Source organism: Pongo abelii, chromosome 2, assembly GCF_028885655.2.
Source record: "Pongo abelii isolate AG06213 chromosome 2, NHGRI_mPonAbe1-v2.0_pri, whole genome shotgun sequence".
NCBI lineage: Eukaryota > Metazoa > Chordata > Mammalia > Primates > Hominidae > Pongo > Pongo abelii.
Genome location: NC_085928.1, coordinates 8,269,926 through 8,297,793, shown reverse-complemented (window position 1 = coordinate 8,297,793; position 27,868 = coordinate 8,269,926). Strand labels below are relative to the sequence as shown.

The 27,868-nt window shown below is 49.5% G+C and overlaps 1 protein-coding gene across 30 annotated transcripts in view; it reads left to right on the top strand.

Moving 5' to 3' along the window:
- Positions 1 to 27,868, top strand: part of LOC100452287 (intraflagellar transport protein 122 homolog) — a 79,649-nt gene that overhangs the window by 37,808 nt on the left and 13,973 nt on the right. For all 30 annotated transcript variants that reach the window (XM_063721700.1, XM_063721699.1, XM_024245086.3 and 27 more), the window contains 9 exons: positions 1,271 to 1,408; positions 3,029 to 3,193; positions 4,969 to 5,166; positions 9,755 to 9,895; positions 13,669 to 13,722; positions 16,952 to 17,113; positions 21,414 to 21,580; positions 24,227 to 24,398; positions 25,836 to 25,938. In XM_063721700.1, coding sequence (XP_063577770.1) covers positions 1,271 to 1,408; positions 3,029 to 3,193; positions 4,969 to 5,166; positions 9,755 to 9,895; positions 13,669 to 13,722; positions 16,952 to 17,113; positions 21,414 to 21,580; positions 24,227 to 24,398; positions 25,836 to 25,938 — 1,300 coding nt within the window. The remainder of the gene's footprint in view (positions 1 to 1,270; positions 1,409 to 3,028; positions 3,194 to 4,968; positions 5,167 to 9,754; positions 9,896 to 13,668; positions 13,723 to 16,951; positions 17,114 to 21,413; positions 21,581 to 24,226; positions 24,399 to 25,835; positions 25,939 to 27,868) is intronic.

The following is a 27,868-nucleotide window of genomic DNA, read 5'->3' as shown; positions in this document are numbered from 1 at the left end:
ATGGCTCACTGCAGCTTTGACCTCCCAAACTCAAGCGGTCCTCCTGAGTAGCTGGCGCCACAGGCACATGCCACCACACCCAACTAATTTTTTATTTTTAGTAGAGATGGGAGGCTGTACTTTGGGAGGCTAAGGCAGGAGGAATGCTTGAACCCAGGAGTTTGAGACCTGTCCAGCTTCCCAAAGTACTGGGATTATAGGTGTGAGCCACTGTGTCTAGCCAAGAATACCTTGTTCTATTGCAGAACATCTTGTCATACTGGGATTAGATATATTTTAATGACTTAAAACATAAATTGGTGTACAAAATGAAGATAGTTTTTATTGATAAGCATAAACACATAAAATTTGTATCAACTCAGTAATTGTCAAGGAAGTTTTAATTCCTGAAAGTTTTTTTTCATAGAAAAAAATTTCTCAAGATTCCTAGAGAGTGCCTAAGTCAATGCCAAGAGAAGTTTGGAAAGACTTTGAGAGAAGGCTAGCCCAGCATCTTGAAAGTAGAGGTGGATTTAGTTTTACATAGTTCTATTGGAGGTGATAAAAGAGAAGAATTCTTTAGGAATCACTGTAGTGTAAAATACTATTAAAATCTCTCAAAGTCTAGAACTGGGCTGGGTGCAGTGGCTCACGCCTGTAAATCCCAGCACTTTGGGAGGCCAAGGCAGGAGGATTGCTTGAGGCTAGTAGTTCGAAAGCAGTCTAGAAAACAAACTGAGACCCCATCTCTACAAAAAAAAAAAAAAAAATTATTTAATTAGCTGGGTGTGGTGGCGCTTGCCTGTAGTCCCAGCTACTTGGGAGGCTGAGGCAGGAGAATTGCTTGAGCCAGAAATTGGAGGCTGCAGTGAGCTATGATAGCGCCACTGCACTCCAGCCTGGGTGACAGAGTGAGAGACTCTGTCTCAAAAATAAATAAATAAATAAATAAATAAATAAATAATCAAAGTCTAGAACTTCAAGTGGTTTAGGGTTGCTACAAATTACAGGATAGGTGTGGCAAGTATGTGTACTTTTGAGTGCTGCCTCTGGCCTAGGCTGCCTGGGTGGGGGTTTGCATTGAAGATCTGAGGCTGAATTGGGCTCCGTGGGGAAGCCTTGTATGGAGTCTTGGATTAACGATGCCAATCATGGGGTCTACATTGGGTTAGATAGATAGATACTGAATGTGTAGGTATTTTCATCCCTTAGGGGCAGGAAGACCTCCTTGGGGAGGTCTGGGGGCACTTATTCTGTTGAATTTCCATGCAGAGCTGGGTTTGCTTCCTAGGAGAAACGGCTGCAGTGCCTGTCCTTCAGCGGAGTGAAGGAGCGGGAGTGGCAGATGGAGTCTCTCATTCGTTACATCAAGGTGATCGGCGGCCCTCCTGGAAGAGAAGGCCTGTTAGTGGGGCTGAAGAATGGACAGGTGAGTGCTCCCTCACGTCTCCTGTCAGGCTGATAATCTACATGCACACGTGGGTGACCCGTCTAGCAATGACTCTGAGCTGGGTTCTGAGGGCAGGAAAAGGGCTTCTCTCCTCCATGGGTGAATTGTGGAGCAGCCCTGAGTTCAGTTTTTTGAGGACAGCCTCAGGCCAAAGGTGCTGTGGCCCTCACACTCCTAGCAGGCCCACCTTTTGGCAGAGTTGAGCTATAACCTTTGGCTACATGTAGAGTGGAGTAGTGGCTTAAGGTCTCCAGAAGGTGGGAGATTTGTTAGAGATGCTGCTTCTGTGGATTTCTAGAGGGAGGCAGAGATCGTTACCTAGGTCAGCTCCTGATTAGGGCAGCGAGTGGACTAAGGCAGTGCGTTCCAGCATGTGTCCTAAAGAATGCTGGCTCCTCAAGATACTGATAGATGTCATAAGAAAAATGGGCCCTTTGGCCAGTTAGATGTGGGATATCCAGGTTACACAAAGTTACACAGATTTCTGTGTGTATGTGTGTACGTGTGTATATGTGTGTTCTTTGCTCAGCATAAGAAAAGTTCTAAGTAGGCTGCTACATGGAACTTTGAAAGTGACAATGTAGCTGCATTAGCCTGACAGCCAAGCTGTGCAGCAGATGGCTTATGGCTGAGGCTTGTCAGGTCTTTGCTGGGGATGGAAGTCACGGGGCATGAGAGCAGTGGATGAAGTCAAGCAGCAATGCCAGGGGGAGGAAGGGCTGCTTATTTCTCAGGCAGCTCTCACTTCCAATGGGAGCATGGACTATGGGGTCAGGTGGGCCTGAGGTCATGTTCTTATTTAGCTACTCACTGGCTTTGTCATCCTGGGCAGGTCACTTTACCTCTGTGAGGCTGGTTTTACATGAGGATAATACCACATATTTCATAGGGCTGTCAAAAACAGGTATCATCAAGGTTGGGAGATAAAGCCAATGTTAAAAACAAAACAAAACAAAAAAAACACCAGGGGTATTAAAACAGGCATGGTGGAGGGTACCTGTTGTCCCAGCTACTCAGGAGGCTGAGATAGGAGGATCATTTTGAGCCCAGGAGTTTGAGGCTGCAGTGTGATATGATTATACCCGTGAATAGCCACTGCGGTCAGCCTGGGCAACATAGCAAGACCTTATCTCTAAAGAAATTTTTTTTTAAACCAGGGATATCAGTAAATGACAGCTATCATCATCATTATCATCATTATTATAATTTTCTACCACATGTCTTGTCAGTGTTCATAGTAGCTTTTTCCTGTGTTAGTTCGTGACTCAGATCTCTGCTAGGTGGCATCTCCTAATGCTGCAGTTTGGGTAATGTCATCAACAAATCCCCAGTCCGAACAGACACTGAAGTGAGCTTGGCCTGTCTCAGGGCTGTCATTACTTCTGAAGGCTCTGATGAACCTCGCTTCTGGCCTCCTAAGGATAAGCCATCGCCCCCCACCCCCCTCTTTCTTTTGATGAGTCCTTTTCCCTGCACAGAGCTTCTGGTGAAGGTGGTGGGAGTTGTTCTTGCAGAGCACATGGGATTCCAACGGCCTGGCAGTGGGCCAGGATCTTGTTGCCATGGTTACTGACACTGTTTTTGCTGAAATTTTGCCAGATCCTGAAGATCTTCGTGGACAATCTCTTTGCTATTGTCCTGCTGAAGCAGGCCACAGCTGTGCGCTGCTTGGACATGAGTGCCTCCCGTAAGAAGCTGGCCGTGGTAGATGAAAATGACACTTGCCTGGTGTATGACATCGACACCAAGGAGCTGCTTTTTCAGGTGAAGTCCCCGAGGGGGCCCAGGGACATCGTCCTTTGATTAGAGGCCCTCCTCTAGCTTCCCAGTCCCTGCAGGAGGCTCTCCTGCTCTGGCCCAGGCAGGTCTCTGGGAGGGGCAGGAGCCAAGCACATGTGCAGAGTCCCAGAGGCCCTGGGCCACAACCTGCTCCTCCCACGCAGGCACAAGCCGCAGGGCCTGGACCGGCCTCTTTAACTTTGGTTTCCTTGCCAATGGAAACCAAAGGCTCTGAGCCAGCAGAGCCTTTCTTAAACGTTTACCATGAACAAGAAATGGGGCAATGACTCTGAGGGGGGCGTGACATTGGCACTCAGTGAATGGGGCGATGGATGCACTTCCTTTGCAGAAGTCTGCGTCTCACCTGCTGCAGGCCTGCCTGTGTCTATGCGCACCTACAGCGTGGGAAGGAAACAGGATGTTTTGTCATCTGAAAGGGGGAAAGGGATGGGCAAGCCTGGCCTTCTACTTAATTCACAAGAATGCTAGAAGAGCCAGCAGAATGCAAAGTGCTTGGATCTTTGGGGGCGTAGGCGTTGTTTAGTGGAGTCATCTAGCCCTGTGGCCTGAAGAAGTGTGTCACCAGAGAAGACAGCCCAGCAGCTCTGTGCCCAGGGCCTGGCTGGCTTTCTGCTGGGCTCGTGCCATTCTTTCTCTCTTTAGGTCTTTGTAGGTGGTCAGGACTGGTTTTCCAGAATGAAATTCCCCCCAAAGCTGGAGCCCCTCTTGACTGGTTTCCTCGGCCACTGCAGGGTTTCCTGATGTTATGGGCAGATTTAGTCCCCTTACCAGGCTCCTCCTTGTTCTCAGCAGCAGAATCAATAGGGGGAGGGGTCTGGAGTGGGGAGCAGCCTCAGTCAATTAGAAGGGGTTACCTGGCCACCTCTAGCCCGGAGGTGACTCCCTGTCAGTCTCAACTCACTCATGTCCCTGAGAGAGTAGAATGGTTCGGGGAAAGAGATGGCACAGCCTTCAAGCTGACCTGGGCTTGGGTCCTGCCTGCATCCCTTCCTGTGTGATCTTAAGTTAGTGAGCCTCTCTGAGCCTTGATTACTTTTCTCTAAAATGAAATTAGTAATTGCCCCTTACAGAATTGCTATAGGAATACACTAGATACTACAGTGCCTAGCTCAGTGTTGGGCACAGAATGGGGCCTGAAATGTTACTTCCCTTCTTCCCAGCCTCACCTCCCACCTATAGGGGGCGTAGCTGGCCCCAAATGTGAATCTTGTGTCTGAGCCTAGAATCATACAAGTATGGAAGGGCGTCTGTGCTGCCCCATCCCCACTGCTGGCTCTATAGCAGGCTAGGGGAGGTGATTCTCAGCCCTGCCAGGAGACATCAGCATTCCCAGCTGTAACATTGCCTGCTGACTTTTCCTCTTTTCCACTGCCCCTCCCTCTACACATAAAACAGCTGTATTTATTTTTTTCTCATTATAAAAAACAATCCATGCTGATTATAAAAGATCCTAGGCAGAAAGGTGTGAGCATATTTCAGGAGAATAATTTTTTTTTTCAAAAGTAATACTTGCTTACTCAAAAATTCCGGCAACACGCAGGTGCATGGAGGGGCTTGCCTCTGTTCATTTCTCTTGCCTCTGTTCATTTCTTTGTGGTCCCCTTTCCTCCTTTTCCCTCCATCCCACTGTAAGCAATTTAGTGGGATTCAGTCTTTAAGAGGGTATTGGGCTGAAATGTGTGAGCGCTGACCAAGCCCAGGGTGGTTCTCACAGGATCCCCACTGTCCCTGTCCCCCAGGAACCAAACGCCAACAGTGTGGCCTGGAACACCCAGTGTGAGGACATGCTCTGCTTCTCGGGAGGAGGCTACCTCAACATCAAAGCCAGCACCTTCCCTGTGCACCGGCAGAAGCTGCAGGGCTTTGTGGTCGGCTACAATGGCTCCAAGATCTTCTGCCTCCACGTCTTCTCCATTTCTGCCGTGGAGGTGCCACAGGTAACTGGGGGCGCCTGTCCATTCTTAGCACTGGCAAGGCTGACAAGACCAGGGAAGCCGGGCCCTTTGCTGGTGCTTTGGGGAGAGAATAGCAAGGAGAGAAGAATGGCAGCTGTGATGTTGTGGGAGGCAGTCTGGGCCTGGAACCTGCAGCCCTGTCTCCACTCCTTGCAACCTGTGTGACTGGGGGCAAACAGCTCAACCTCCCTGAGCATCAGTTTCTTCCTGGTCTCCTTTCTGTAGGGATGGGAGGGGTATGCAGTGTTGTCAGCAGTGTGTGTTTTGTGGAGAGCCAAGCATGAGGCTGAGTGGAGCGAGCAACAAAGCCGGGAGTCCGGCAGGGTGTGTGCGTGAGCACGTGTGTGATGGTGGTGATGTGTGTGTGAGAGAGAGGGGAGAGAGAGAATGAGTGGGTGGGGGGTGAGGCCTGAGGTCTGTGAGCCGATAAGGGAGCATGGGACTCTGCACAAGCCCCTGAACCAGGAGGAGCCACAGCAGAAATGCGGCCCTGGAGGGTGGGGCCGCAGAATGGGGGAGGGCAGAACCACAGACAGGCGGCTGAGACTGACCTCCCGAGTGCGAGCCGGTCTCCCCTTCACCTCCTGCACCCCAGGAAGATGGTGCTCACTGTAGAATTGCCATAAAACAGAGACGTGCATAGCGAGAAACTTTAGCCTTCAGCATCCCATCTTCAGGACAGAATCACTCTTAAACATGTTGAAATACATCTGCTTAGAGCTTTTCTATGTGTATATATAATACATGCATAATATACAATTAGGAGCATATGATTTTATAAGAACATTTTTAAACAAAAGTGGAATCACACTGCAAATACTTTTCATGACTTTTATGTGTATATGTATTGCTACCTATAGATGGAACCTCAGATTTACTGTATTCCCTGAGCCGGGCCTGTAAACAAGACTTCTCATCCCTTCCTTTATGGCTATCTTCTCATTTCACCTCACATTTGGTTATGGCAGCCCCATCACTGTCTATGAAGTGCTGGCTGTACACTAGTCATCTGGCCTTTTCACTCAGCAATCTCCTAAAGCATCGTTCTGTGTCAGTAAATGGTAAATGTTCTTATCCTGCATGGCAAAATTTAGGGTAATTGTAGACTCACATAAATTGTAGGAAATAATACAGAGATGCCTTATACTCTTTGCCCAGTTTCCCCCAATGGTAACAGTGTGCACAGCTCTAGAGTGATCTTCTCACCCATGTTGGCATGTGTAATATCCCACCACAGTCATGGCACTGAACACTGCCACCACCACAAGATGCCTGGTGTTGTGCTTTTTACAGCCAGCACCCCTCCCTGCTGCCTGGTCCCCACCTGCCTTGTATTTATAGCTGCATTTTATTGTGTCTTGTGGGTGTTCCACAGCTTTCTTTACCAGTCCTACTGGACATGGACAAGCTTATAGCTTTTTTGCGTTATTGTAAATAGCAGGCATCTTTCTAGCTAGGTCCTTGCACCTGTCCCAACTTGGCGCCTTGGCATAAATTCCTAGAAATGAAATTGCTGGGTCAAAGCATGTGTACCTTTGAAAGACCTTTAGGGAAATTTCCAGGTTTCCCTTCTGCTAGGCTCTGTCAGTCTGTTTTCCCCACACAACTCAGCTTCAGGCTAGAGCCCACTTCTTCTAAGCTGATGATACCCTCGAAACTCATGACTCTAAGACTTACTGGGGAAATGCCCATCATCCATGCCTGACACAGAGCAGCTATTCAAGAAATGTTAGTGGAATTCAGAAATGTTAGTGGGATTCAGATCTGAGGAAAAAGACCAGAAAGCAAGAGGAAGAAGGGAATGAGGTGGGTAGAAGTGGCAGCGGGACGAGGGACACGAACAGCTTCTCCTGGACTGTGTCCCCGTCATCCTTGTCTGCCCCATTACAAACTCACGCACCACATCCACCAGGAACTCATCTCCCTCAATTGCCCCAAACTAGCTCTGCTTATTAAAAGGTTTTCTCCCAAGATTGCCATCCTGACCTCAAAAATAAATGCAGTTTGCTGCTCCCTGACTGTGGCCGGCCAAGAGGAGCCAGAGGGGCAGCCTGGGGTTTCCTCTGCCAGGACTTTAAGATTCAGCAGCAAAGTCTTGCTAACTGCACCAAGGCCATCCTGCTGACGCAGCAGGTCAGGACTGCCAAGGGTTAGGAAACACATTCTCAAGACAAAGGCTGTTCATCTGTCGCCTCTGCCTCCGGCCATCCTGTGGTTTTGGCCCAGAGAGGAGGGAGAAAGCATCAGACCCAGTCTTGGAATTTTTGGTTTCCTTTCGAAATTTACATTGTCTTGTGCAAGAACTGGTTTGTCAGGGCTGCCAAGTAGGACAGCGAGCCCTAGGAGGGCTTCTCAAGGTGGTGGTGACTTCATGTTTGGAATCCAACAGCAAGAAAAAGTATAGCTCAGAGAGTATTTGTTCAGTGGGTCTATTTTTAAAACTCCACTCAAATTGTGCCTCCCAAGTAAGTCCAAGTGTTAGCCATCCATCATGTGCTCAGCTGTGATATGCCTGTCTGAGTGCCTGTCCCACTCACGGGGCAGTCAGCATGGCAAGCAGTTGGTGTGGTTCGGGGAAGGAGCACCGGCTTTCAGTCCTGACTCTGCCATCTCAAGCAGCTGTAACTAGAGCAACTCATTTCACTCTTTGGGGCCTCATTTCTTTTCTGTGAAATGGGGTTAATTATACCCATCTTTTCAGGTTTTGTCAAGCCAAATTTCTATTATTATTTCTCCTTATTACTGACTCATAAAATAGCAAAAACCACAAAACACAACTAAATTGCAACAAGCTGTACTTACTGACGGACTTTAGAAAGGAAAGCTCATTGTGTGCTTTAAGAAAAGCTTTCAGGAGTTTGAGAAAGCTTCCAGGAGATGGTGAAACTTGATCTGAGCCCTGAGAGGTCTGGAAAGGAAGAGTGGAGCAGGGAAGCTTTTCAAACAAAGGGAAAGGTAGGGGTGGGAACAAGACTGGAGAGCCTGGGAGATGGTGAGGAGCTGGTGCTGAGAAAATACAGTGAAGGTAATGATCATGCCTGCGTTTTGCCCAGTGCTTCATCATTTTTGGAGCATATCTCTCCTTTGCCCATGGTAGCCTGCGCTGGGCAGGACATCTAAACAGAAGTTAATGGATTTACCCAAAAAAGTCACCAGCCTAGGATGTGGCTGAGCCTGGCCTGGGTTCTAGGTCACCTGCTCCCTAGCCTATGCCTGCTGCCGCTCTAAAGGGAGCATTTAATGTGCCAATGAGGAGAGATGGCATGGTGGAGAAGATAAGCACTTGGAAGCAGCCATGTTTTGCTCTGAGAGTAGACAGACTCAAAACACAAAAAAAAAATTCCTTCAATTCTAAAGGTAAAAAATGGGACCGGAAATTTCAAAGACAGACAAAAGCCCCAAGTGGAGAACACAATACTTCAAGCTCCACATTTGGGAACCATTAGCACAGAGGTCCTGGCTGATTTCTCTTCCCTGCCCAGGAAGTCAGGAGAGATGCAGGCCGCTGAAGCACACTGGCTGGCCTAGAACAAGGGCAAGGCCTTTCCTTGTTAAAGATGTCGTGGCCCAACTCAAGACTCATTCTCAGGCCTGCACACACATATGCACATGTACACACGTGCATACATGTGGCAGGAAGGGGCACAGAACCTGGAGTCCAGTCACCTCTGGCTATTGCCAGCTATTTGCTGGGACAGGTCAGTTGTCCTCTCTGAGTCTCGGACTCCTGGGCTGTAGCCAGGGAGAAATAATACCTACTGCACAGGACTATGGGGACAGTCAAAAGCCTTTTATAAACCTAAGAAAGAGAAGTTGTTAGGAACTATTCATGGGCACTTACAGCAAGGCAACCCCATCTTGTAGGAGGGCATCTGTCCCCAGGGCAGGGAGCAGGAGAGCTGTTTCCAGAGGCTTCCAGGGTAACTTGGAGCAAATCACTTACCTTTCTTGGACTCAGTCCCTGGAAGAAGAGGCCATCCCAGACCCCTTCCTCCCATGAACTCATTCATTCTGTCAGCAAACATAGACTGGGGGTCTGCTGAGGGAGGCCGATACAACCCACCACTGCCCACGGGCTGTGCATGGCTTTGCTGTGGGAACAGGCCTGTAAATGTGGCACAACCTGAGATCTGGACAAAGGGCAGAGGAAGCTGAGACTCTTTCCCCTGGGGTGGGGGGCTTGAGGGGCTTGGGAGGACTCTCCAGAAGAGGTGGCATTTCAACAGGGCCTTGAAAGCCAAATGGGTATTTTCCAGAGAGAGAGAGGGGAGGGGCAAAGGCATGCCAGGCGAGGGTGACATCCTGTGGCGAGGCAGGCCTGCAGGTGGGAAGGAGGGGAGGATAGGCAGAGAGTTTGCGCTGTGGAGCACAGTGGCCCAGCCGTGAGAGAGGTGCAGGATGGAGCGCACAGGGTGGGCTGGGCAGGCTGGGCAGGGTGCTGATTGGCGGCTGCAGGGCTGCTCCCCAGGCATGGGTGATCGTCCCATGCATCTGGAGGCAGGCTCTGTATGCATCTGGTTCTTTCCATGGCTCTGAAAACGGTCTTTTTTTCCTTGGTGAAATCCTGCAGTCCGCTCCCATGTACCAGTACCTGGATAGGAAACTGTTCAAGGAAGCCTACCAGATTGCTTGCTTGGGTGTCACAGACACTGATTGGCGTGAACTGGCCATGGAAGCGCTAGAAGGTTTAGATTTTGAAACAGCAAAGAAGGTAAGCATCTAGCCAGCAGGAGCTGGAGTTTGGTCCTTGTGGGGTCCCTTAAGAAGGCAGATGGGGACCCAGGTGGCACGGAGAGGCCATAGACTGCAGCAGTCTCTGGAGTTAGGCTGACCTGGCCTTGTATCTTAGCCACTTCCTCACTGTGGGCCTGGGTAGGTGACACCCTTTCTAAGATTGCTTCTCTATAGACGTAGGGTGATGACAGGCCGCATCCTCACAAAGCTGTGAGGATCAAGTGGGAAGATGCCTGTAAAGTCTGACCCAGGAGCAGCATCTCAGATTCTGGCTGTCACTCTTATTAGCTGTTATGTATGGGAAGCACCTGGCTAGTAGCCTGGCACATCACAGGCACTCCGTAAATGGCGGCTTTTATTATCGGTGTAGTCACTGGTCATGATGCTGCATACAATGCTGCTTTTCTTAGCATCTGCCAACTAAGGTAGGAGAGATGGTCAAGGTCTCTGATTCTGACAGCAATGTGGGCACTTCCCACGTACCTTCATGGCGGGATTCGTGGACTTGATTCGTTGTGCCCTTTCCTGGCCTAGTCTATGAAAGCTAGAGAGATGGCTGAAAACATCTGACCCCTTTCTGCACATAAGGAAAAGCCCAGGTATGTTCCTGAGCTGTGTTTCCATCTAGAACCTGAGATGGAGGAAGGAATGGCTTCCAACCTCTACTCCCCTACCCCTTCCCTCTTTATCTCCCCACAGTCAATTAATGAGCTGCTCATTTTGTCCATATTCTTGGGCTGATATTGAAGGAGTGGCAAAGAGGGATGCGATGCCCGCCTTGGGTTAGGTCAAGACTTGTAGGCATGAAGAGAGAGGAGACTGGACCAGACCAGGACTAAGAAGCCTGGCTGAGAACGAGCTGTGTCATATAAGGGGCTCTGGGACCTCAGGCCAGCCACTTTCCTTGGAGCCCCAGTCCTCCCAGTTCTGAAATGGGAGTGGTGAGAACGCCCGCTGCAGTCATGAGGCTTAACTGAATGTTGTAAAGGAGAATTTAAATCAGGGGTGGTTGTGCGGATGCTAGCCATTACTAAACAAGGGAAGTGATCGTTGTGTAACAATGATCTAGATTATATTTTTAGATGTCCTCAGTGTAGGAAAGTGGAGATGGAGGAGGCTTTAAGAATTCAGAGGAGGGGCCAGGCGTGGTGGCTCATGCCTGTAATCCCAGCACTTTGGGAGGCCGAGGCGTGCGGATCACGAGGTCAGGAGATCGAGACCATCCTGGCTAACACGGTGAAACCCCGTCTCTACTAAAAATACAAAAAATTAGCCGGGCATGGTGGTGGGCGCCTGTAGTCCCAGCTACTCCGGAGGCTGAGGCAGGAGAATGGCGTGAACCTGGGAGGCGGAGCGTGCAGTGAGCTGAGATGGTGCCACTACACTCCAGCCTGGGCCATAGAGCAAGACTCCATCTTAAAAAAAAAAAGAATTCAGAGGAGGGAGGAGGCATCTCCATGGAGGGAGCTTCCCTCTCCTGCCCCACCCAGAAATGCCAGCAGGGAGGAAGATGACAAATCCCTAGAATAGAAAGGATTGTAAAAAGCCACAAGGTTTTATATGAGTGTTTACTGATATTTATAAACATATATATATATATATATATATATATATATATATATTTATATATATTTGTTTAAATATTGAGACGGGTACTCACTGTGTTGCCCAGGCAGGTTTTGAACTCCTGGGCTCAAGCAGTCTTCTTGCCTCAGCCTCCCAAAGTGCTGGGATTACAGGTATAAGCCACCACACCCAGCCAGATTTACTATAGTTGAAAAGTAAGTGTATATGGTATATATCTATTGTGTACAACATGCTGTTTTGAAAAAGCCACATGATATTGAAGATAGGCTAGAAGTTACTATTTCATCTAAATCCCAAGTCCCCCGCCTCTTTCCTCTGTGCCAGGCACTCAGGCTCACCAGCTTGGATAGGGTGGTTCCTAGAGATGGACTGCCATCCCCACTAGATGGCAGAGAAGAGCTGCTGAGCTCCCTCCAGACCCTGAGCAGAGCTCCCTGTTCCCAGGCTTCCCTCTGCTGAGCTCATTCAGGGGCCTTGTGACTCTGACCAGGCACCCTGACACTGCAAAATGTGTCAGGTTGAAGGAACTCGGAAACAGATTTATTAATGGGCAAATCCTAGACACTAGCACACCTGAGCTACAGCTAGAAAGACCCTTGAGAGGGTGTCAGTAGCAGGCCCCTTTCCACGAAGAAGATGGTTGGAGCCCAGAAGCAGAGAAGTAGACTCAGAGCAAGGACTCGGACCTCGAATGCTCCTTTCCCTCTTGGCCACTGTGCTGGGCTTTGCAGGGTTGCCCTCTCAAGGCACTTTAAGGAAACCCAGATCTAGAGGGTGATGTGTAAGACCTACAGCTTGGGAGCTTGGGACACAGGTAGTCTTAGCCCTATGTTCCTTAGCCCATGTGATGCCCGCATTGCCCTTTTCTACGAATTCCTCTTCACAAACACTTGTTTGCCAGGTTCTGACTCTGATGCCTCACTTAACACTGCCTCCCACCCCTGCTCATGCTCAGACCATTCATCCGTGTTCTCCAGGCATCTGGTTCATAGTTGGAGAGCTCTTAGCTCTAGGAGGTGTCATGACCTGTTTAATTGACCAGCTTTCCCTGTTAGAATGTGGACCTCTGAATTGTGGAGGGGGACAGGGGCCGAGACATGTTTCTCCCTGGGTCCTCAGTCTCTTGACAGGAAGCCTGGTCCTGTGGGATGAAAAGATGAAGTTGCATTGTGGTCACCTGCAAGGCAGCCAGAGGCCGGGGACTCACTCATCTCCTGAGGTCTTTTCAGGAGGGAAGATGCCATGTTGCTGAGCGGAGGCTGCAAGTGGTCAGGATTGCTCTGCGTGTTTGGTTCAAAGGGCTTCGGAGCTGCTGCCTCCTCTGGGCACAGGTCAGCCCATTTTGAATGGGGCAATAAATGGTGACAGCAAAGCCACCTGAAAGCAGCCTGACCTGGTGGCTCGTGCTCCTCCAAACCCTGGGCAGAATCTGAAAGCAGCAAAACTAGCTTAGCTAACACCAGTCTGCTTGTTCCTCAGAAACTTCTAGAGGTCCATGAGTTAAAGTCTCTGGCTTTACTGTGAGTTCAAGGCAAGGGCTGCAATTTTAGGATTTACATAAGTGTTTGCCTTCCACAGACTTGGTGGGATTCATTCCCTACCCCTCCACCTTCTTCCAGAATCTGTCTTTATATCCTCTCAGCTTTCCCCTCCTCCGCTCCTTCTGTGGTACCAGGGGCTCTGGGTCCCCTGTGTCTGTGGCACCACTGGGTAGGCACAGCTGTCCCCTGCATTCTACCCATGTTGCCAAGATGTGCAGGCAGTCTCTCATCAGTCCATGCATCTCATCCTCTCCTGCTGTGATGCTGCCTGCTCACCCCCACCCACCAAGTGTCAAACCGGCTTGTTCTTCTTTGGGTCTAGAGTCTCCCAAGGAGGCACCGCCACAGACTGTGGCATCACGGTTTTGTTTTACCTGATCTCAAAATGAGCGATGCAACTGGGATGTCTTTGCTGTTCTTTACATGGTCCAATCCCACGGATAAAGCCATGCCTCACTGGGTGGTATAACCTCCTGCACGCACAAAGATTAATCTGTGCTTGCTCCCTTCCTCTCCTTACTGGCTCACTGTCTAGATAGAGCTTGACTTCCCACCCCCAGCCAATCACCCACTTTTGAAGCCAAGAAGACAGCTTATTTTATTCTTTATTTCTTCCCCACAGGCCTTCATCAGAGTACAAGACCTCCGATATTTAGAGCTCATCAGCAGCATTGAGGTAAAAGATGAAGCATTTTTCCTTCTCAAGAAGGCATACTTGGGGTTCCTGTTTTAGGGGCAGCCCTTCTAACAGGCAAGAGCCCTGAGGACATGGGAGCAGAGCTCACTGGCGTCTGGGCATCTGGGCCACAGCCTTGCTCCGGGGGCAGAGTGGCCACACTGGGGGAGACAGCAGCAGGTAGTGTGAGCTGTTGCATGATAGCTGGGTGAGGCACATGGGTTCCGGATCTCTCCAGGGTTGGGTTTCTAGTCTGTGAAAAGGGATTGGACCTACCTCACAGGCTGCTGTGAGGATTCAGGAGGTTCTCAGGAACTGGTTTGCATCCTCCTGGTGGCAGATAGCTGGTCACCATCCTCTCAGACTCCAGTAATCTGATAGTGTTGGAGGAGTTTCCCAAATGCACATGAGCTGAGCTCCATTCCCCAGAAATGGACCTAGGGAGCAACGCCCACGCTCTGAACTGAGCGCCCCAGAGTTCTGGAGCAACCCCCAGCCCTACTGTTTCTGGCTGAAAATATTGACCTTGTCATCCAAACCCAATAGGCCTGCAGTGTGCTAAGGAAGCTGGTTGTAGGTATGCCATTTGCTGGGTGGTGGTCAACACTATGCTTTTTTTTTTTTTTTTTTTTTCTGAAACAAGGTCTCACTCTGTTCCCCAGGCTCGAGTGCAGTGGCACGATCACGGCTTACTGCAGCATAGACCTCCCAGGCTCAAATGATCCTCCCACCTAGCCTCCCAAGTAGCTGGGACCACATGCATGTGCCACCCCGCCTGATTAATTTTTTGTATATTTTGTAGAGCAGGGTTTTCCCGTGTTGCCCAGGCTGGTTTCAAATTCGTGGGCTCAAGCTATTAGCCCACCTTAGCCTCCCAAAGTGCTAGCATTACAGACTTGAGCTACCATGCCCGGCCCTTAGACACTATTCTTAATTTCTGTGTATCTCAGTGCTGTCTGGCTGTCTGTTAAAAGGCATACACATTTTTTCTCCTGAACATATTTATTGTGAAGGTATGGGAATGTGAGATACATTTGAATTTCCAGTTGGAAACAGTGAGGAAATAGCAATTGTCTTGTCCCTCTCATTCATTTCTGCATAATAAACACCTGTCATGGGCCAGCCCTTGGCCGAGCTCAGTGGGCACAGAGCTGAGGAGGAGAGAGGCTGACAGGAGCTCACAGCCTGCTAAGCCTCATAACATAAGCTGCTCTGTGCCACATGCGTGATTTATGTGAGTGCTGTTCTAGAGCCTCACATTAACTGAATGAGGCAGGTACTATTGCTCTCCCTATTCCATGCAGGAGGAAATTAAGGCTCAGCGAGACGATGCCATGTCCCCATGGGTCCATAGCCAAAAACTTGGTGGAATTCAAGCCCAGTCTGTTTCCTAAGCTCATGCTCTCTCGGCCACATACCCTCCCTACCTGCGTGTTGTAAGGGGCGTCTGTATGTTCTGGGGTTTACCTACCCGCATGGTAAAGGCCTTGTTCGGAGCTATTGCTCAAAATGCCCAGTGTTGCTGACTCTCACTTGTAAATCCACTGGCCTGGATCTGGGGGTCTTCACCTGAAGCCAAGGAGCATAATTTTCCTCTCTACAAAAGTAACTGCTGTGGGGTCCAACTATTACTTGTCACATCTTACTGGGGTCAAAATGTAGTCCTCTCCTCATGTGCTATGAGCTGGGAAATGCGTTAAAGTAAACTGATTGTCTCTTGAAAAAAAGTAAAGTGCCTTTGAGTGTGCTCTATATCGACTGCCCGCGGACTTAGTTGCACACATCTGGGTGCTCAGCATAATTCCAGAGAACTGCAGATCCTTAGTGGGTGCCTTTTGGATAGGGGAGATGTTCTCGTCCTGCTGATGGGGGGAAAGAACCTGCCCATGTTGACATGCACCTGCTGAGTGCCACAGATCGTTTTTATTGGTCATGGTGACATCCTGGGGCCTAGAATGGATATGGCCTGAATTTCATGTCTAGTAAAACCTTTTTTGTTTTTTTTGCAGAGATAGGGTCTGGCTACATTGACCAGGCTGGCCTACAACTCTGGGCTCAAGTGATCCTCCTCCTTTGGCCTCCCAAAGTGTAGGGATCACAGGTATGAGCCACCATGTCCAGCCAAAATCAATCTTTTATCTCACTGCAAGATTTCAATTCATTTCCAACTATTAGGAGTTAGTCTGTTTGATGAGCCCGAGCTGTGTGCAGGTTTTTAGAATGATAATTTCTGTCAGTGTGGAAGCATGTTGCCTCCAGCTGTTAAAACTTTCACCAGCTTGTCTAAGAGTTTGATTCAATGTCTTATCGTCCTCCGATATGCTACTCTTGCTAGAAAACAAGCAAAAGGAAACTGCTAGGGCTCAGGGTTTGGGTGCTACTGAGTGTTTACAAATACTCGAGCTGTAGACAAGTGAATGTTCCCTGACACAGAAGGAAGAAGCTTTATCCTAGCTGTGCTAAGTGTGTGTGTGTGTGTGTGTGTGTGTGTGTGGTTGGGGACATCACTTGCTTCAAAAGACTACATTATGTGATACAAGGAATATCTGGAGTCAGACACAACTGCGTCCAAATTCCAGCTCTGTCTGACCCTGACCTGTTCCTCTTCTTGAGTCTCAGCGTCCTTGACTCTAACACTTGGGTAGTGAGACCTACCCTGAGGGTCACTGAGAGGAATAAAGGGGCCATGTGTCTATAAACTATATACCCAGAACCTAGTGGATGTTCAGCATGTGGGATTTCTTACCTTCTCTTTAAAAGTAGGGACATAGTAAGACTTGTCATCCTATGTTATTGGTCTCCCTCTTGGGCAGAAACCCTAAACATTCTCCTGCTCTGTCATCCCCATGAGCCACAGCTCTGCCAAACGGGGCCTGCGGATTTGGGAGATCTTGGGAGCTTAGGGGTCATGGATGAGTCAGAGCACACACTATTCAAACTATTCCGTCATAGCCTTGGAATACACAGGAAAGCAACCCTGAGGAATTTCCATTAAACAAACAAAGGTTTGCATCTTTTTTTGATCTTTGCTTGTCTGGTAAAAGCCTGCTTTTGTTGTCAAGCATTCCCAGCGGGAACCTAGGGGAGAGAGACAACAGCCAGGAGCCAAGCCCAGGTTCCAGTAGGAAGGCCCAGGGGCCTCACTTGAAATAGCCACATCTAACCTTTGTAAAGGCTGCTTCCTGCCCATGGCTGCAGAGGCCATTTCCTGTGCTTCTAATTTTTCCAGGAGAGGAAGAAGCGGGGAGAGACCAACAATGACCTGTTTCTGGCAGATGTGTTTTCCTACCAGGGGAAGTTCCATGAGGCCGCCAAACTGTACAAGAGGAGTGGGCACGAGAACCTCGCGCTTGAAATGTACACCGACCTCTGCATGTTTGAGTATGCCAAGGTAACCTACCCTGTCCTAGGCCCAAGCTCCAGCTTGGAGCCCATTGGTATTCTCATGTGCGGTGTCCAAGTTATTTTCCCCAAGACTGGTGCAGACAAAAACTAGCAATGGTCTCAGAAAGGATGTGGGGAAACTGGTAAACAAAGGACCCATCTACAGCCACTGGTTGAAACTCACCTAAAACCGACCTTTAAGGCTGACACCAAGGGGGCAGACTATGGCAGTTCAGACCTTCATCAGTGACAGAGCTGGATGGCTGTGGGTCTACACCAGCACAATCCCTTCGTTGAGTTGAGGGCTCAGGGCTTCAGGGCTGTCTCCCACAAATCCTCTCAATCCTTGTCAGGAGCCGCCAAGAATTGGTGTCTTCAGGTGGGAGCTGGTCCTGCCGATCATACAGGACGACATGGTGCCTGCCAGCCAAGTTTCCCATAGCACCTGCTGATTGTCCTGGACTTCTCACTGGGCTTCTGGGAAGTCAGGCACAGCCTCCGCCCTCCCATGTTTGTGCAGCATGCCTCACGCCTGCCAGCTGCAGAGTGGCTACCATGTGGTTGCAGTGGGTGATAGCAGAGATTCTCTTTTGCATTGGGATGGCCCTTATGAACCTTAGTCCCCAGCAGAGCTGGGCCTTTTAAGGCAGGTGTAGGAGAGGAGCTTGCTTCCTGGACCAGGCTCCTGATGGCTTCTGTGGGAAGGAGTTGCACTAAGGAGCCCAGACCAGTCAAGACATTTGCAGTTCAGTCTAAGCAAGGTTCAAAGAGGCTTGGGTGCATTGAGCAACTACAGTCTTTCTTCCACAGAGGGGCTTTGTTAACCTGCCTTTTCCGGGAGTGTCAAAAGTGGCTCTCAGTATGTTATGAAGTGACTCATCAGCCACAACCTATTAGTGGGCTACTAATGGTAATTCTCCAGCTCACAAGTTCAAGATGGAAAATCTTCCTCACTTTTTTCTGCTTTTCTATTCTTGAAGATGGCTGGGCTCTTCCACCACCTGTTCGACCCTGGGGCTGAAGGTGTGTTTGGTGGCCTGTGATGTTGCCCAGGACCTATTGTTCATCAGTACATGGACGAGCTCCTGGGCCCCAGCCTGTCTTTTCACCTTAGTGATTTCTTCACTCCGTACCTGAGACCCAGGGTGTTCAGGCTCCCTCTGCTTTTTCCTCGTCACCTTTCCTACCCTCCCTCAGGCCCCACCAAAGACACCTAGAAGATTTCATAACTCATTCATACTGAGATCACCAGAGTCAGTGCATCTCTGCTTCCGGGGATAACAAAATTTTAACTCAGGATGAACCCTTAAGAGATCAAGACCCTAGAGGTAGAATTTAGGGTTAGGAACCCCTGAGGCCTCCTCAAGGAAGCAGCTGTGCTGCAGTAGAAAATGCCTGGCCAGGCTGGGCATGGTGGCTAAAGCCTGTAATACTAGCACTTTGGGAGGCTGAAGTGGGTGGATTGCTTGAGCTCAGGAGGTCGAGACCAGCCTGGGCAACATGGCGAAACCCTGTCTCTACCAAAAATGCAAAAAATTAGCCGGTGCCTATAGTCCCAGCTACTGGGAGGCTAAGGTGGAAAGATTGCTTGAGCCCCAGAGGTGGAAGTTGCAGTGAGCCAAGATCACGCCACTGCACTGCAGCCTGGGTGACAGAGCAAGACCCATGTCAAAAATAAATAAATAAGAAAATGCCTGGCCTTGGTGTCCCAGAGCTGGTGTGAGTGCAGTTTCTTTCTGTGGGATGACCTGGGGAAAGGCTCTTCAGTTTGCCAAGCCTCCCTTCCCTTCTCAGATGGTAATAGCCACAGCTCAGTTTAGTCATGAGATTTGCACAGAATAATGTATAGGAAAGCACATTAGAAATGCCAACCTGTAGAAAGATTAGGAAGATGAGAGGGGCCACATGTGACCACAGAGTGGATCTTCACACCTCGCTCCCTGGCTGGCCCCACTCCTGCCCCTGCTCTGAGGCCCCTCCTTACACTCTGGTGGACTTCGTGTGCCCACAGCCTCCCACCAGAACTGCAGCCCATTTACACACTCCATCTGCTCCGTCTCTCTATGAAGGTAAATACTCTGGGACTTGTTTTTGGTTTTAGTTTTTGATCATTATTCCAAGGAGGTTGGTTCCATTTCAATCCCCCCTGCCCCCACCTGGTAGTCTGAATTTGAGAAATGTGTACATACACATTATGTGGGGGGTGGGGGAGATCTAGTGCTGATTAACATGGCGTGTTTTTGTTTACTTGAAAATTGCTTCCCAAGATTCAATCTGGTTTTCAGAAAATTTTAAAATTACATTCCCACGTACAAATAAATTGTATGCTTTCTGGATAAGTGACATGTTTATATGGTGATAAAGGGAATTATAATGCCCTTAACTCTTATGTAGTATGTTCTTATCAAAATCACCAAGCATGAGAACACTGTTTAGTCTCATTCATCACTCAGCACAGCCTCTTTCTGTCCACTTCAAGGCCAAGTCTTTGCCATGGCCCCAGATAACGTGTAACTTAGCTTCAGAAAAGCAAAAAGCCTTTGAATTCCCAGTTTGCTGAGCCTTGAAGGAAGCTTTTAGACCCAGCTTCAATGAAGTCACAGCTCCCTGAGTGGCCAGCTGGCCTAGGCTTATGGCTCCCTCTCAGCCTCTCACCCTTGCCACGGTCACCCCTAGTCCCCTGAGCACTCACTGAAGTCCCTTTGAAGGACATTTCTAGTCTCCTAAGATGCGTGTTTCCCCCAGCTGCCACCCTCATTTCACCAGCCAGGTAGGCAGGGTTTTCAGCTTCGTGCTGGCATAGAGAATCCATGCCACAGCAGCTGCCAAAAGGAAAGGTGAGTCTGTAAAGGCCCAAACTAGGCGGGGACAGCAGCTGCTTTCCAAGCCCCTTCCCTTTGTCAGCTCCAGGGAGAACCAAAGGCCAGCCAGGGGGCCTGTCTTCTATTGGGTCCCAGCATCAGCAACAATGCTCTTTCTTCCCCTTCTTAAAATATATCATATATTAGGCCGACCTAATACTCTAAAAGCACATTTACCCTGAAAGCAAATGAGGGAAAAAAGCGAGCTAATTGTTCAAGTGGATTTTTAGCATACATTGACTGTACTTTCCTGACACATGATTGTTAATCATGGGGAAAGGAGTGCTTTTTTTATTCTCAGTGAGGCTGACACAAAGCACTCTCTGCAGGGTATGTTATTCCTGAGACAAACCACTTCTTACCTGTAACATAGACCTGGGCTGTAAGTGTTCCCAGTTTCCCTTTCTGAAAAGCTCCACCTTTAAAAGCTGCCTCAACTCTGGCAAACTCCCACGTGTGTATTTTGGGTAACTACCCTGAAAAGAGGTGGTGTTCTGAGGCTGTTTCTCACACATTCTAGGGCCAGCCCAGAGAAGCTGGGCATACTGCTTCAGAGGTATGCTGAGGCCGAAGGAACACAGGCCCTAGGCCTGATCCCTGAGCCTCCAAGACCACAGCCATCTCTTCCTTCTCAGGTCCTCTCCTGAGCACCTTCCCTGCCTCAGATCCCCCCATGGCCTCCTACTGTCCCACTGTCGGATCAGGTCCTCACCCCTGCAGACCTGACCTCAGCACGGGATCCCTAACCATTCAGCTGAGAAGCAACTAACCAGAGAGAGGTTTGCTTGTTATCTGTTCCAGGCAAGTAACTGGGGCAAAGACAATGTGATGATTCTCTAGTTCAGGGCACAGAATGTTTGCTGGTGACTCAGAGAGGGCATGGAGGGCACGGAGGGCCAGCAAACACTGTAAGTCATTTTGTTTGTGTAAGTTTAGGGGAACCCATGCTCAGCCTCACTCTGAAGCATGTGGTGTCAACCCATATGATCTGAATAAAGATAATAGGTCTCGATATTCGGAATTGTGCACCAGGTCGTCTCATTGCTGTTTAGGAATAGTCATGTATTTACCAAACTATGTGAGAGAGAGACAGCCTGATCATGAACCTCCGACCCTGCAGACTTCATGTGCAGTGCCCCAAATAGTCTAGAAAGTGTTGTTTAGCCGATGAACAAATGCCCATTTGTGAGACGGGAAGGAAGCATTGGGGGCCAGCGTCCTTGATGCTGTCCCAGGATCCCCCAGGAACACCTGCAGGGTAGCCTGAGATCACTCTTCCCGAGACCTGGGACTCCCCCCACTCAGCCCCTCAGGGCCGGGCCCTGCCTACCTCCTGGTTGCCTACTTCAGCCACGTGGAGCCCGCCCTTACTGCTAGAAAAGCCTGATGTAACGCTGGCACAGGAAGTTCTGATCCAGAGTGTTTTTGTTTGTTGTGCTTCCTCAGGATTTCCTTGGATCTGGAGACCCCAAAGAAACAAAGATGCTAATCACCAAACAGGCTGACTGGGCCAGAAATATCAAGGAGCCCAAAGCCGCTGTGGAGATGTACATCTCAGCAGGAGAGCATGTCAAGGCCATCGAGATCTGTGGTGACCATGGCTGGGTTGACATGTAGGTTTTGGTCCCTGCCCCGAGAAGCATTTGGCAGCATGTCATCACATGTCACCTCTTGACTGACAAGGGAACAAATAGTGCTTCTCTAATTATCTAAAGCTAATGTGATAGTGGCTAGGTTCTTCAGGAGACACAGAGATTGCACAAGGCAATCCTGGGTGCCTTCCAGGAGCTTGTGGAGTCACTAGGGGAAGGGATGGTGGGGACCAGGGAAGAGGAGACACTGGGACATCACAGCTGCCATTTGCTGAGCACTCACTACAACCCAGACACTGTGATAACCTTCCAGGCATTAGGTTTTCCACCTATGCCGTCAGGGCTGGTGTCTCCTCGCCCACCTTGCAGAAGATGAAACAGAAGCTAAAGGGACAAGTTATTCCCAAAGTCCAGATAGCTGGAAAGTTGTAGAGCTGAGCTTTAGCTTCTGATCTGGTGGATGTCGATGCCAACTACGCGTGTAATGGTAGGAACAAAAACAAAACAATTTCCAAATCCATCAGGGAAGAATTCTTATGGGAGGAACCATGGATGTCTTCTCTTAGGAGACACTCTTTGCATGAAGGGACCTTGAAGAATTCCAAGAGGTAAATACAGATGGGGGGAAAGGATATGCAGGCAGGAAGTACAGCAGGAACACAGCGATTCGGCTCTGGTTGGAATAAAAGACGTGTGGGAATGGGAGGGTGAAGGACATGGGCTGTGGGTTGGGGGAAGTGGGCTGGCCACACTGGAAGGGCCCCCGATGCCAAATGGAGGTGCTTAGATTTGCCAGTAGCAAGTGACCACCTACAGTCAAGACACCCCCTCAGGCAGGCAGGTAGAATGGAGACCAGATAACTCGCTAGTGCAGTAGAGCAGGAGGGAACTTGGTAGCTGAGGGCATGAGAGAGAAGTAGCAGTGTTAGAACCAAGTAACCCATCCCAGGGTGTTGGGGCAGGGGTGAGTGTCAGGCTGGCTTTGCTCTGTGGCTGCTGGTGGGTTACACCATTCATCAAGGTGGACAACAGGGAGAGGAGGGGGTTGGGGTGGGGCAGCACTGAGACAGGATGGTTTCAGCCTTGGAACTCAGCACACCAGACCTTCAGGGGGAAGGCTTTGTCCTCCCAGTCAGTGAGCTTCAGGCTCAAGCATGTGCACACACACATGCACATGCTGCTGCAGTAGGCAAAGGACATGATGGGACAAGCTCCTGAGGGTGGCTCAGGCTGGGTCCTAAAGGCTGTTGATTCTTCTGGAAACAACGTTGTGGTTTACAGGTAGCAGTGGCCCAGCCAGGATTTGGGGATACGGAAGAGGCTGGTTAATGATTAAATTGTTTCCTTGAGTGCTGCCATATATTAATAATTGTTGTGTGGGCCCCTCACAAAGGGACCTTGGTGGATGTCCTACCACCCCATCTTTTTCTTGTCCGATAGTAATTTTTTTAAAGACAGAGGCACAGATTGTGTTCCCCACATTATTCTTTAAATGAAGGGGTTCATATAGAAGAGAGCCAGGCAGATTTAGGGTCCTCTGTTCTCTCTTCTGGTTTTTCTTGTCACTTTCATTTGTAAGTGCTATGTATCAGGTTACCCTGAGGGTACTTGAGTAATTCAAGAAACACATTAAGCATGTTCTGCTCGCTTTCCAGATGTGGCTATAAAAGGTGTCTTTCCTCCAGGGACGTTGGGTGTGATGGGTGGGAAGGTTTCTAAGGCTGTAAGGGCTGTCTATGCCACCTTTCCCTAAAAACGTGTCCTTTTTCTGCTGAGCAGTGTTATTTTTAGATGCCATTATTATTCTAAGTGTAGACTGACAGGCCTCCATGCCTTGCCTGTCTCTGAGACAGGGATTCGTTACAGCTGCTTCTCCTTCCTTTCTCACCAAGACTAGCCTGGGTAGAACCCTTTCTCCTGGGAGAGTTAGTTTGACTCCAAATTCCAGCCTGACCAGAGAGAACAAGTGCATTCTATCCAGGCCTCATGTCCCCATGAGCAATGGGAGGGCTGCTCACCATGGGGAAGCAGTGGTGAGCCAGTGGGTCCCTGCAGCTCCTCCCTCTTTGGTCAGCACATTGGCCAGGAGGGCAGGGAAGACTTCCTGCAGGCCTTTGTCCAGAGCTCAGAGCAGGCCCCACACTCACCTCTTCCTTTAGAGGGCAGTCATTGAGGTATTCTTACGCCTTGGCATCCACTTTTCCGTGAGAATTCCTGCACCCGTGGTGGAAAGAGTGCTGGGCCCAGTCTTGGGCTGGGTGCTTCATCTTCCCCACAGACTTTATTCTTCTCATCTGAGAGATGGAAATAATCATGCCCACCTCTTAGGGTGGTGAAGATTCTGATTTCACGCATGAGAAGGCTCATGGCATCATCTGGGTACCTGGTAGGGGATTAGGAGATAATTGTTTCTATACCCTGCTGGATAGCTCAGTGACTTCCGAGAAAGACACACAAGGTGGCTGACAGGATCCTGTAAAGGCCACCTCTCCCAGACCCTGGTGATGTTTCTGGAGTGTGTATTCATGCATTTAATAACTACCCACTGAGCGACTCCCATGGGCCATGGCACAGTATCAACACTGGGGACCGCAGAATGAGTGGACATATGGCTTGCCGTTGACAAGACCCAGAGCCCACCCTCCTACCTGCCCCTTCCCTCTCCAGGTTGATCGACATCGCCCGCAAGCTGGACAAGGCTGAGCGTGAGCCCCTGCTGCTGTGCGCTACCTACCTCAAGAAGCTGGACAGCCCTGGCTATGCTGCTGAGACCTACCTGAAGATGGGTGACCTCAAGGCCCTGGTGCAGCTGCACGTGGAGACCCAGCGCTGGGATGAGGTGAGGGGAAAGCAGGCCTCGTGGGCTGGGGCCCCACCTGGGCCCTGGGACACAGGCGGGTGGGTACAGGGGCCCTTTGGGGTTCAGAGGGAGAGAAGCTGCCCTTACGATGGAAGGAACATTGGGCTGGCAGTCAGGTAACTTAACCTCGAATTCTCTGAGCCACAGAATCGTGGAGGGCCTTTCCACTTGTCCCTTCATTCAGTCATTGAGAAAATCGTTACTGACAGCCAGCTCTGTGCCAGGGTGGTGACAGGCACCGGGGATGTGAGTGTGAACACGACAGCTCCAGTGCCTGCCGTTGGGCTGAGCTGCCTCTGACCGGCACCACAGGCTCAGACACATGGCTGATGTGGAGATGCACCTGCGTGACATTTAAAACCTGCTGGGTAGCATTTTGGCAGAAAGCACCATCTGTGCTTTCCAGAACCAGACTGTGAGAGCCATTTCAGGGGCTAGTTTTTTCCCTCCCTTCTCTGCCCCCACCCCACAACCACTACTTCTCTCTGGTGTCAGGGGCTGTAAAGAATTCGCCAGGCCAGCGAGAAAGGTGGCCAGCCTCAGGCTGGCGGAAGCAGCTGATGCTGCCCCTTCTGTGGCTCAACCCCCACCCTCCAGCTCACTGGCTCCCTGTTCCCTGCAGAGAAATCCATCCCTGAGAGGATTAGGGGCTGTGCCAAGATCCTCCCCCGACTCACCCACCCACCCATCGTGGTCCAGTTTAGAGTGAGAGCAAAGCCTTCACTGAGAGGAGCCGTCTGACTGTTGTCTGCTCTCTGAACGGCTCCATTTGGTGAGGTGATGAGGTCACTCATGAGAAAAGGTGGGGCTAGGGACAGAGGCAATGGTGCCTTTTCAAAAAAATTTATTAGATTTCTCAAGCAGCATAGATTAGAGCATCTTAGAATGACTCAGACCTCGCTGTGCATCAGGCAGACTTTCTCCCCATGGCTCATGTCCGGTTCTCCTGGCCTGACAGGTGGTTCTGGGGCTTAGGTGAGAAGCAGTCAGTGGGTCCATACAGCACGAAGCCCACAGTCATCTTTGACAAACTGATAAGAAGTGGTGATGATGATAATGTCAATTCTGTTTCCTTAGGTGTCGCCCGCAATTAAAAGAAATCTGTTTGCAGCACTACAGGAGCCCACGCAAACCCTCAAAATAAAATGTTTCCGATTCTGTGCCGCTTCTGTAGTCCAGAAACAGACTGTGTTGTTACTGAATCCAGTCGCTTGCATATTGCTGTTAATTGCCTTTTGTTTTCGAAGAGCTGATTTGTTTTTGCGTTTCTGTGGGTAGTTTTAGGGGGGGCACCCTCCCCCTCTGAGTTGTCAGGCTGGCAAAATATGACGTCCCTAATGGATTCAGCCAAGTACAGTGTTTTCATGGGGGCTGCAGGGGCAGCTTTATTAAGACTTCATTTGCTCCTTCCCCCAGGCCTTTGCTTTGGGTGAGAAGCATCCTGAGTTTAAGGATGACATCTACGTGCCGTATGCTCAGTGGCTAGCAGAGAACGATCGCTTTGAGGAAGCCCAGAAAGGTAGGCAACACAGACTGTCACCTTCTAGAAGGAGCAGGAGAAGTCACTGCCAAGACATACATTTCAGGAAGGCTACCAAGCCCTTCCCATCTGTAGATCCCAAGATAGATGACTTCATCCTGGGGATGTGATTGTTTGGTGGTGAAAGACTGTGGAGCATGGAAAGACCATTGGCTTTGGAGTCACACCCTCCTGGGCCACACTCACTTGCCACAGGCCCTTAAGAAGTGCTGCCTCCTCTCCAAGCCTCTGTGGTTACTGAGCAAAGTGCTGTGCACTGCAGTGTATCTTCCCATTTAATCCTCGCAACAGCCCTGTTGTATAGCTACCATCATTATGATTCCCATTTTGCAGATGAGAAAACTGAAGGGTAAAGAGGTGAAGAAATTTGCCTGAAGTTTCATAGCTAGGAAGTGGCAGGGAGGTAATGAGCCAGGGTGCCATGAGGACAATAAGGGAGGACTGCCACACAGTGTGAGGCATGGTCTCACCTCTACTGAGAATAGAAACTCAGCTTCTATTTCTGGCTCAGATAAACGGGTGACTTCTGCTCCTCAAGATTTCTATTGGTAAAATGGGCTGCACACAACATACAACAGCATCTGAAATAGGAGCCAAAGCAAGTATAGAACTTTCACTGATGTTATTAATCATATTTTTTAAAGTTGACTTCCCTCTCTGTGTCAGGCCCTGGCTGAGCACTTAACCTATGTAACCTTGGATCTTGCCAACAGCTGTGCAAGGATGAAGAGGCTAAATGTGCCATGCCAAGTCACAAATCTAGTCAGCAGCAGAGCCAGAATTGGACCAGTACCTCTCTGACTGGGGAACCTGATTTTTCTGTTTTGCTGCCTATTTAGCCTTCTAATTGAAGTTGGATGTTTGATGTTCCATAGCATCTGATTTACACTTCTATATGGTAACTCTTGCCCCCTCCGGACACATTGCAGAACAAATGTCTCCCTGTTGGAGCTCCTCGACCGAAAGCCCTCATTGAAGGATAGCGCATTCTCTGCTGCTTCAGCATTTCCAGAGCACCCAGTTGCTGAAGTATCTGCATGTTTGGGCAAAACACATCAACCTATCCATCTGTCTGTGTCTGCCCTTCCAAGAATCCATCACTATAGTAACTTGGTACTCAGACAAGAGGTTGTAGATGAGAATGGAACAAAGGCCAGACCTTCTCCTTCTCTGAAGGTGGAGGATTAGGATCATTTGAGTGCTCTCATATGGCAAGTGTCATGGCTACAAGTGCTTCACTGGCAGGCACCAACATCTCAAGGGGCTGGCCACGTAGTAGGTACTCAGAAAATATCTGTTAAACAGTATAGGAACGATTGAGAGTTTTTTTGCTTGTTTTCACAAATGGTTGTGAGAACTGAGGCAGATCCTTCAAAGTGGTCATTGAAAAGCAGTCATTTGAAGACAAACTGAGGACTTGAGTTGGGCTTGGTTTTGGGACCTTGGGTGTGACACTTTATCTCCATTTTGCAAAGCCCATTTCATTGTTCATAAAAAGGGGGATAATTTTCCTTCTTCATAAGTCTGTGGTGAGGATCCAGTGAGGTGATTAGCAACAAAAGCATTTTACCTCCAAGCGCAGTAAAGTGGCAGGTCCTGTTTGTATCACCTTAGGAGTCACAAAACTTTGCCCTGGAATGAGCAGGGGGCAGAACCTCACTGAAGATGAGCAAGTTTCACTCTTACACTTTGCCCTGGAATTTGGCCCCTCCAGTTTTTCCTTTCTGCCATGCTTTTCAAAGTCAGTCGCCTTTTCTCAGCCAAAAAGGAATTTATCTCACTGTACTTTTTCCAGGATGTAGCCTCGGTTATTTAGAGAAGTGCCATCCCAGCAACGAAGCACTGCAGATGCTCCAATGAGTGTCCTACTTCCAAAGCAGCCCTGTGCAAGCGCCACAGAGCTCCATCC